At 47.8% G+C, this 9,848-nt stretch overlaps 2 protein-coding genes across 2 annotated transcripts; one reads left to right on the top strand and one right to left on the bottom strand.

Annotated features, from left to right (window-relative positions):
* The first annotated feature begins 681 nt into the window (after positions 1–681).
* On the top strand, positions 682–3,324 carry LOC109297322 (tigger transposable element-derived protein 4-like). The gene has a single exon (XM_019517018.1). It carries the CDS (start codon positions 1,329–1,331, stop codon positions 2,871–2,873), a length of 1,545 nt encoding a protein of 514 aa, XP_019372563.1. The 5' UTR covers positions 682–1,328; the 3' UTR covers positions 2,874–3,324.
* Positions 3,325–3,450: 126 nt separating this feature from the next.
* NDUFB6 (NADH:ubiquinone oxidoreductase subunit B6) lies at positions 3,451–8,592 on the bottom strand. The gene is made up of 4 exons (XM_019517019.1): positions 8,359–8,592; positions 6,608–6,700; positions 5,544–5,588; positions 3,451–3,609 (listed from the first exon to the last, which is right to left on the bottom strand). Exons 1-4 carry the CDS (start codon positions 8,536–8,538, stop codon positions 3,541–3,543), a joined length of 387 nt encoding a protein of 128 aa, XP_019372564.1. The 5' UTR covers positions 8,539–8,592; the 3' UTR covers positions 3,451–3,540.
* Positions 8,593–9,848: the final 1,256 nt, after the last annotated feature.

Below are 9,848 nucleotides of genomic sequence, written 5' to 3'. Positions count from 1 at the left end.
CCAGGCAGCGTCGCGCGTCACAGCCGCAGCGCAGCGGGTCGCACATGGATGATGCCCCCCCGCCGCGCGTCCCGGCCCGGGACAGCGGCGCGGGGGCTGCCGGGAGCGGAAGGTGGGGGGAACCGCGCTCCCCTTCCCCGCCCCCAGGGAGGAGGTGAGGGGGCACGCTGCGCCCGTGACGCCGCGCAGCAGCCATCTTGGCTGCTGGTGGAACGGCGCCAAACCAACCGCGACTTAGCCTGTGCCCGCACTAAATATGGCAGCGCTATACCCCCCCGCAACGGCCCGACGGTCGCCATAGTGACCCCGTGTCGCCCCGCCCGCGGGAAGGCGCCGCCCGGGCGCTGGGATCATGGCTCCGCTCGGCCCACGGCAGCTGGAGCGCGTCTACACCATGGTACGGGCCAGGAGACGGGTGGGCGAGGGGCCTGGGCCGGGCCCCAGGGCGCGGCCTGACGCGTGTGGTCCTCCCACAGGTGCTGGCGGCGCTGGTGCTGCTGTCCTGGGGCTTCGTCATCTACGCCACTCGCCGCGCCGCGCAGGGCCGCCTGCAGCGCGACTCCTCCCTGCCCTGAGCATGGACGGGCGCCGGGCCCGCGCCCAGCAGTGACCCGCGGCCAGGAGGGAGGGACAAACCTGCACTGATGCCACCGTGAGCAAGCGCTGCCCCGCGCCCTGTGGTAGGCAGGCGGCGCGCGAGGCGACTCGGCGGTGGCAGCTGTGTCCCAACCCTGTGCGAGGCAGCCCACCTGCGGTAGCTTTTCCCCGTTCAAACCAGCCATCGCTTCAGTTCTTCCCTGGGGGCCCAAGGCACCGTTAAATGCCGCCCCTTTGGGGGAATCAGGGTTGAAAGGCCAGGCCTGGACTCTGGCTGCGTCCAGAGCAACAGGAGAGCAGATCAGGTGCAGGGGTGGTTGAGGGATCCAAGATATGTGCTACTGAACAGTGAAGTACTCTGAAAACAGGATAGTTTCCTAACCGTTCATCAAAATTAAGGGGAAAAGTTAATGCAGTAGAATTGGGTTCAGTTGTTAAGTAAACTTGTCCCTCTTGTGTTCTTCAGTGCATTTCACCATTCGTATTCACAAAGCATTTCAGCTACTTTGTCACTGGTGTAAAGTACAAGCCATGAATTTCCCACAATCACCATACAGAGGTGCAGTGAAGTTTGCTCTCTATAAACCTTTGGCATATCAAACTGACCAGCACCTTGTGAACACATTGCAGATTTAAAGCAGTGCTCTTGTGAGGGAAGCAGCATAAGACATGTGACAAGCAGCAGCCAGGCCTAATTCTAGCTTGATGCCAAGCATTTGAATAGGGAAACAATGAGTGGTAAGGCATATCGAAGCACCACATTGAGCAGGAAAGCAGACGCCATACGAGAAATAGCTAAAGGTAAATCAAAAGCCCAAGTATGTAAAGAATTTGGTGTGCCACGTACCACTCTGAATGGCTGGCTGCAAAACCAGGAAAAGATTTTGGATGCCGTTGACCAAGCAATGTTTCGTCCAGATCGAAAGAGAATGCGTACAGCGTTAAATGGCGATGTAGAGGCTTGCCTGGTGCAGTGGTTACGACAAGCCTGTGCAAACAACGTTCCTATTAACGGGCCCTTGCTAGCCTGCAAGGCTGTTCAGTTTGCCAGTCAGCTGGGCATCTCCGATTTTAATTGCAACGAAGGATGGGTGGAAAGATTCAAGGCACGCCATGCTATTTCACTGAAGCGAGCCTGCAGCGAGGGCAAGACAGTCCCCATTGGGGGCATCCAATTGTGGAAAAACACAACCTTGCTTTCCATCCTTCGTGAATATGATGCTAAGAACATTTATAATGCTGATGAGACAGGCCTGTTTTACAAAATGCTACCAAATAAAACCCTGGCTTTTAGAGGCAAGAGGTGCATTGATGGTGAACATAGCAAACAGCGCCTAACCATACTGCTGATGGCAAATATGGATGGAAGTGATAAAAGGAAGCCATTGGTGATTGGTAAATCAAAGAACCCATGTTGTTTCAAAAATGTGAAGAGTCTCCCTGTGTATTACACTGCAAATAAGAAGGCTTGGATGGTTGATGCTGTCTTTGAAGAGTTTGTGCGAGATTTTGATGCAGAGATGCACGCTCAGAAAAGAAGAGTGGCACTGATTGTGGATAACTGTCCAGCTCATCCAGCAAGCATTAGCGGCTTGAAGTCTGTTCAGGTTGTCTTCTTACCTCCTAATACCACGTCACACAGCCAACCCATGGATAGTGGCGTGATTAAAACCTTCAAGGCTCACTATCGTCGTTTGCTGATGAGCAAGATCTTGTTAGCCATGGATGCTAAGGAGTGCTTTAAGCCAGATGTTTTGATGGCAGTTCAGCTCATAAAACAAGCCTGGAATTTGGTGCAGCAAAGCACAATTGCCAGCTGTTTTTGTCATGCCGGATTTGTCAAAGAGCATCACGTGCCACCAGAAGAAGCTACCTTTGAAGCACTCTACTCATCTAACATGAATGAATTGCGCTCACAGCTTCAGGGTTTAAGCATCTGGCCATCAACTCTCACAGCAGATGATTATATCAATTTTGATTCCTCGCTCTGTGTGGCAGAACAGTGCTCTGATGAGGATATTGTTGCAGCAGTGCAAAGCAAAAGAGATGAGGCAAGTGATGACAGTGAAGCGAGTGATGAAGAAATCCAGATGCCCTCTATACCACTTGTCAAGCCAGCTGATGCTCGCAAAGCACTGGATACTCTCCAGCTTTTCTTGGCTCAACAAGACATAGATGATCAACTATTCCACTTTGCAGAATTATCTTCTATTTTGGCAATGAGTGCATGTAAAAGCGCAAAGCAAAAGTCTTTGACTGATTTTACTCCACTGTAATCATTTATTACGTAGCAAACACGCTGAATTTCTGTAATAAGACATTTGTACATTAAGCATTTCTGTATCATCATTTTTTTCCTTCAGTATGTCTGAAGTTAGTCTTTTATTGTGTCACTATGGCATGCAAAATGCAGTAGGTAATGGTGACTAATTATCAGTAGTTACTGTTGCACTTGCTGTGATTGTCACTCATGGATAACTAGTCATTATTTTTAAGTCACTCCTGGAGTGATAAATTAAATGTTTGTCTGGTGCATGTGTTTTGCTGCCAATTCAAACTATTAAAACTACCATAATTGTGTCAGAGCTTTACCACATAGATCATTTAGCAGAAAAGCTGAAAAAAAACTTAGTATTTTTTAACTCATAAAACATAAATAGTTCAACTTTTTTGTTAGCCCGAGAAGAACTCTGAACAAAGATTCCTATTAAAGGTTTTTCATTATCTGACTTTACCAGTTTGTCCCTAAGCAGGTTCCTTAAATTACTATCTACTATATGCACTGGTGAGTTGAGAGAACAACAGCCTTTTCTATAATAAACATACCTAGAAAAAAATAAGATGACATGTTAATCTCATGGAAGTGGACTTTATTGTACAGTTCATCCACATATGTAACGCACTTGCATAAGGACAAAGCCAGTGCTTATTACATTCATTCTTTCAGTGATGACCACTAGTTTCATCTGCCAGTGGTGGCATTACTTCTCCTGTCTCTAGAATTGTGTCACCCTAATGAAATGAAAAAAAGATCATGATGAATATTTGTCAAGGGTCTGATCATGCATTTCTAACTTACATATACTAGAAGAAAAGTAAACATTATACTGGGTCAGTTCTAGACGGATTCTCTTCAAATAAATATGAATCCTTTGTCCACATTTTGAGTAACCATCAATAAGTAGTTTCTCATGACTTTACATGCAAACAGTATTGTGCATTTCCCTCCATATCTCACACTGACACTCTTCCCCTTTGCAGAGGAAAGTAGTTTTGTTATTAGTTTGAAGTCAGGCAGAAATAAGTAAATTGCACTTTATAGATGGACTAAATCAAAGATGCATAGCATACTCTTTCATAAGCTGCAGACTTACTTCACCAGATGCTACAATGGAGTATCTGATGAACTGATCCTGCTGCTTGTGAAAGTTTGTTATGCAGCTCTGATTTAGCTTGTCTATAAAGTGAAAATCTACCCTGCCATCCTTCCCTTTTGCTGTTCCAGCACGCTAATCTAACCACACATTAAAAAGGGCCTTTTTTTAGAAATGGAACTCATTCTAGGCCCTGGGACTACACAGTCCTGAGTAAGTCCTGCTTACACTTTGTTGATCTATTAGATTTCAATATATTCTCTAAGTGACCAAAAGCATTCTACAGCCCCAGGTGTGCTCCCATATCAGACGACAGCCTGTCAAGCTCTCTAACTGTCCCTTAGTGAAACATTTTCATAGCATTTTTTTCAGGTTTCATGGCTTTTGCACATTCCAAAGGGTGCTACAGAATCAGTACTCTATGATTCCATACTAAGCTCATCTGTATGCTAAAGAAGGGGTAACAGGAAGTGAAGTGGGAGCTTGTGCTTATAAAAAGAGTGAAACTGCTCCAGCTACTGTGACCTGTCTGCCTTGAATAGAACGGAGAAGCTTCATAATGTAAAGCTTTGTGGAGAAATCCAAGAAGCAGTCAACATGGTGCTCATAGAAACAGTCAGTGATAAGCAAGGATCCTGGTTTTCTGTTTAAAAATCATGAATTCTCTGATAAAAATGCACACTCTAATTGAAAAACCCTAAATCTGTGATTAAAATGAAATGCCCACCTGGCAGCAGCAAAGGGCACAACTCTGCACCGCTACTGCTACCACTGGGTAGGCAGGGAGACCTTGCCAGGGTGGCGTGCAGCTTGCAGCAGCAAGGAGTTCCCCAGCTCTGCTCTGCCCTGCTGCACCAGGTCCTACCCACTGGGCTGCAGAGGCTGGGGAGGGGGAGGCAGCAGCAGCAGGCAGCCCACCCCCACCACACACATAGATCTGGGGGGGCACGTGCAGCCAACTCCCTCTCACTGCCTATGGGGACCCTATTCTCCTTCCTTCCCTGCCAGACTTACCTGCAGGAGCTGCTCTCCAGGCTGCCATGTGCATGTGTGAGCATGTATATTCACACGGCTTCCCCTGCCTGACCATCCTTCTCCTGCTCCCCCCAGCCCTTTGCAGGCTGCAACTCTGCCAGCCTGCAGAGAGCTCTTTGCAAAAGTGGAAAAATCCATGTTTTTCCATTAAAATAAAAAATCTGTGTTTTTCTCAGTTAAGAGGGAAAATCCACATTTTTTTCCATCGAAAATGGAAAACCCGGATCCCTGGTGATAACAAATCAGCTGCTTACTCTGATTTCAAGTCCCAGTCACTGTAGCAGTAGTAAAGTAGGATTATACTGTCCATTCGGAGGGGAACATTAATGTTTCTAAGGCTCCTTTAGACAGCATATTACATTCCTTTGGTAATCTGCACACTTTATCAAAAGGAATCATTTTAATTTGATTTCCCAAACAACCATTATCCTCACATATTCACTCTGCTTCTGCCAATCATTTTCCACACTTTCCCTCTATTCCTTTATTTTATTTTGAAACCAACATATTACAAGAGAATAGTTTAAATGGACTCACTGGGAATATTCTGGGCTTTGACGAAACAATACCATATGGCTTCTTCTGTAATAAAAAAAAGGACAGAATGGTCAGAATAAAAGATTTTGCAGGATGATTTTGAAATATGGAAGACAAATACACATTTCTAAAATACAGGATTAAATACAATTTATGTTACGCAGCACTAGCTTCTCTCTAATAACTTCTTTACAGTTCTTCAGGACAAGAGTTACAAAAAATAAAAACACACTTCAGACAGGTAAGAATTTCAAAACTTTTAAGTGAGAACAAAAATAAACTCTTCTAGGAGAAAAATGTATACTTTGCTATCATTCCCTCCCTCTGTTTCCCCCACAGCAACAAGGCCTTACAAGAGAATTTACTTAGTCCTGGCTATCAATGTTATGGCTTCTTCAGAAAAGTAATAAGGTATGAGACCATGGGTTACAGGCCTGCTGCAAATATAAGTAAATCATGAACTCTCTCTGACTGATATTTATTAAGTTCAAGCTAACCTCACCTTAACAAATACTGTCAGATAATTAAATTGTTTTCTATTGTGCAGACACTCATGACTACATGCAGGTATTACTACCAGTGTGATAAAAAACTGGTTTTCCCCAGGATAAAATAAATCCCATCTAATGTATTTTCCCATTCTAGATGAGCCCTGTAAATTACTTACATATTTAAAAGTTTTCTGATGCTAAAAATATTACATTCTGATTTCAGTCTTCTAAAACTATTCTAGAAAATTACAAGGAAAGTAGCTTGTTTTGGGACTGTCACTACACCTAGGAGGCAGAAGTTACAATAAAAGGGAAGGAAAATAGTAGAATAATCAGACTCTGTGGAATCAGCAGTCATTGGACGGGGACAAAAGCAACTAGTTGGGAGCTTCATGTTCCAGAATTTTGCAACCATTGAAAATCAGGCAGTGCATCTGATAATGTGGCTATAAGCTGGACTAATTTAGTTTTCAGTCCCGAGGCCTAAATTCAAAAGGTGGTTGTTTTCATTTCAACTATAAAATGCATAAAATATCCTGTTATTAAAACATTACCCCCAAATTCTTTACTTACCATTAAGTTGTATTTGATACGGTAGTGAAGAATCCAGGAAGGTATAAGGAAAAAGCATAAGGCAATTACACTGCCACGGTACACTCTGAAAGCCTGGGAACAAAAATAAACAATAATCCACTTTACTTTAAAATCTTACCATACGTAACATCCAATGCTGATGTCATCCACCCAGACCAGCTCCGCCTTGACACTTCCATAGTTCTAACAGAATTTTAAACTCGGGGAAACCAGCCTCACATGCTTAGGAAGTAAAGTCTCACTAGACATCGTAGACAATCAGGGTTAGAAGAGACTTCAGGAGGCCATCTAGTGTTTTATGACCCTCCTGATGAGAAAGGTTTTGCTAATATCTAACCTAAACTTGCTTGCTGCAGCTTGATACCATTGCTCCTTGTTCTGTCATCTGTTACCACTGAGAACAGTCCAGCTTCATCCTCTTTGGAACCCCCCTTCAGAGATTTGAAAGCTGCTATTAAATCCCCACCTGTCTTCCCTTCTCCAGACTAAATAAGCCCAGTTCCCTCAACCTCTCCTCATAAGTCATGGTCCCCAAGCCTTAAACCATTTTTGATGCCCTCTGCTGGACTCTCTCCAATTTCTCCACATCCTGTCTGTAGTGGAGAGCCCAAAACTGGACACAATACTCCAGATGTGGCTTCATCAGTGCTGAATGAAAGGGAATAATCACTTCCCTCAACTTGCTAGCAACACTCCTAGTAATACAGCCCAGTATGCCATTAGCCATCTTTACAACAAGGGTGCACTCTTGGCTTAGTCAGCTTACTGTCCACTGTAACCCCCAGGTCCCTTTCTGCAGAGCTGCTTCTTTGCTAGTCAGTCCCCTGCCTGCAGATGTGCAACCATCCATCCACTTCAACCACAAATGGACAGAACCACTTCAGCAGATGAAGAGGCAGTTCTGTTTCCATCCCCCTGGGCAAGATGGGATGAGTGCAAATTGAATATAGTCTGTCTCTCCCTGCCCCCTTGCATCTCCCAATGTCACCTGACACCAACGTGGTTGAGAGAGGGTGGCAACACATCCCTGTCGTCTTCTGTGTTGGGGGAGGAGGGTTCAGTCCCATTTTTCCCTTTCCATTGCAGTCCCCACAGGCCTGGGATCCAGGCCACAGCCAAGGCATAGATGGGCTATCATCACCTTCCTTCCTGAGTGTAGATAGACAGACCCACACCACCCTCTTCATCCCATGTCTGGCACTGGGCCCTCCCCCGCCCTGTGACCTTGGTGGCTTGTGCAGAGGCAGGACAGAGGGCTGCTCCTGCTGCTGTCTTAACAGGGAGCATGGGGCTTGTGAGGAAAGGCTGAGGGAACTGGGCTTATTTAGTCTACCAAAGAGAAGAGTGAGAGGAGATTTGGTAGCAGCCTTCAACTACTTGAAGCAGGGTTCCAGAGAGAAGCAGTGGTCTCAAGTTGCAGCAAGAGAGGTCTGAGTTGTATATTAGGAAAAACTCTCTCACTAAGAGGGTGTGGTGAAGTGCTGGAACAGGTTACCCACAGAGATTGTGAAATCTCCATCCTTGCAGTTTTTTAAGCCCTGCTAGACAAGGCTTGGGCTGGGATGATCTAGCTGGAGCTGGTCCTCCTGCGAGCAAGGGGTTGGACTTGACCTCCTGAGGTCCTTTCCAATCCTCCTTTCCCATGTCTCCGTGGCCGGCCAGAGGACCCCGCGGGAGCCGGGGCGGCCCAGGGACGGCGGGAGCGGCACCCTGCGCCGGGGGGGACGCACCTGCTGCCGCCAGAAGCCGCCAGGCTGCAGGAAGCGCTGCCAGAAAGCGTCCACGGGCCCCAGCCACCGCGGCGGCAGCACTGGCTCGCGCGGGCTCAGCTCCTGGTCCTTAAGCCAGCGGCGCCGCAGGGCGCGGAGCTGCTGCAGCCGCAGCTTCTCGTCGGGGCTGTAGCCAGACATGGCGCCGCCGCCCCGCTCAATCGCCCCCCCAGAAGCACGACCTTGCTGAGTTCTAGGCACTGAAGGCAGGCGCGCCACAATGACGCCAACAGCACGCGCCCGCCAGCAGGAGCCGGAAGCGGGCTTTGGCTTTTGGCCACTGGCGTCCGGAGCCTGGGAGGTGGCGCAGGCGCAGAGCTGCGTAGCTGTCCCACAGGCTGACGTGAGAGCGCCCCCTGGCGCCCGGAAGGAGGAGGTGGTGGGGTGGCCTCCTCGCTCCCTCGTGTCCGCCTTTCCTACAGCGGCCCTTAATTGATGCCTTTAATAGTGGGCCTTTTAATTGAGGCCTTTCTGCATCCTTTAGTTGATGCCTTTAATACTGGGTTCCTCCTAGGAGTGGCAGGACCCCACGGTAGCGCCTTGGCCTTCCTAGTGCACGTAGCTTGGGCTCCTCTGCACTTACTGGCAAAGGAGCCAACGCAGGATCCATGCCCTTATGGCCTCTGACCACACCAGGCTGCATGACTGTAGGATCCTGCATCAGCTCTGATCATGCCTTGCTGCTGGAACAGGGGGCACTCAGGATCAGTCCCGTGGTCCCCCTGTGTGGGCGAGTAGGGGATGCTGCCCCGCACATGCAGTTGGGATTGCAAGTCCCCACAACTGACAGGACTCCTGCAGCACGGAGGCACAGCTGTGTGGTCTGTCAACTGTGGGACTGTGAACTCCCAGTCATGGAGAGTGTGGTAGGCACCCCATAGTTGGGAGGTGGCAGCCACTACTGCAGTCTTCCAGCTCTAGGGGTCCATGGAGCACCCCCTCTCCCCCAGCTGTGAGATCACAGCTGCTGTGGGGGTGCACAATGCACCCCAGGGCTGGGAAATCACAGCTGCACCCTGACGCTGCCAGGACCCAGAGGTCTGTACCTCCTGGGCACTGCAGGTGCCAAGAGACCTGTCAGCTGCTGGTCTCCCAGCCCGAGCTGGGCATGGTGCAGCTGGCAGGCCAAGCAGTTGACAGGGCTCCTATCCACTGTGGGGACCTTGCTACACGTGCAAATTAAAAGCTGGGTAGCAACCATCTATAAAATTAGCGCACATTTTTGAGGTCTAACTTGGTTGGATCCTTTTATGGTGTGATAGCTACTTTGTACATGTAGCTTGTCTCAGTTTAACTGCACAATTGCCCAATATGCTCTCTCCCAGTATTCTAGGGAGCTAGCATTATATTATTCACTTTAAGATTAAAGCAAAAACAAACAGAACTATTTGAATGCACACTAATTTGCTAGCTGTTAATTGCTGTAATGTATAGAGAAACATTTCTTAACC

This window comes from Gavialis gangeticus, unplaced genomic scaffold, assembly GCF_001723915.1.
Source record: "Gavialis gangeticus isolate Ggan-Ray unplaced genomic scaffold, GavGan_comp1, whole genome shotgun sequence".
Taxonomy (NCBI): Eukaryota; Metazoa; Chordata; order Crocodylia; family Gavialidae; genus Gavialis; species Gavialis gangeticus.
This window is presented reverse-complemented; position numbering and strand designations above follow the sequence as displayed.

Coding starts and splice junctions, on each gene's coding strand:
- NDUFB6 (XM_019517019.1), bottom strand. CDS start 8,538: ATGTCTGGCTACAGCCCCGACGAGAAGCTGCGGCTGCAGCAGCTCCGC. Junction 6,701..8,358: donor GCGGCTTCTGGCGGCAGCAG/GTGCGTCCCCCC, acceptor TTTTGTTCCCAG/GCTTTCAGAGTGTACCGTGG. Junction 3,610..5,543: donor CAAAGCCCAGAATATTCCCA/GTGAGTCCATTT, acceptor TCATTTCATTAG/GGTGACACAATTCTAGAGAC.
- LOC109297322 (XM_019517018.1), top strand. CDS start 1,329: ATGAGTGGTAAGGCATATCGAAGCACCACATTGAGCAGGAAAGCAGAC.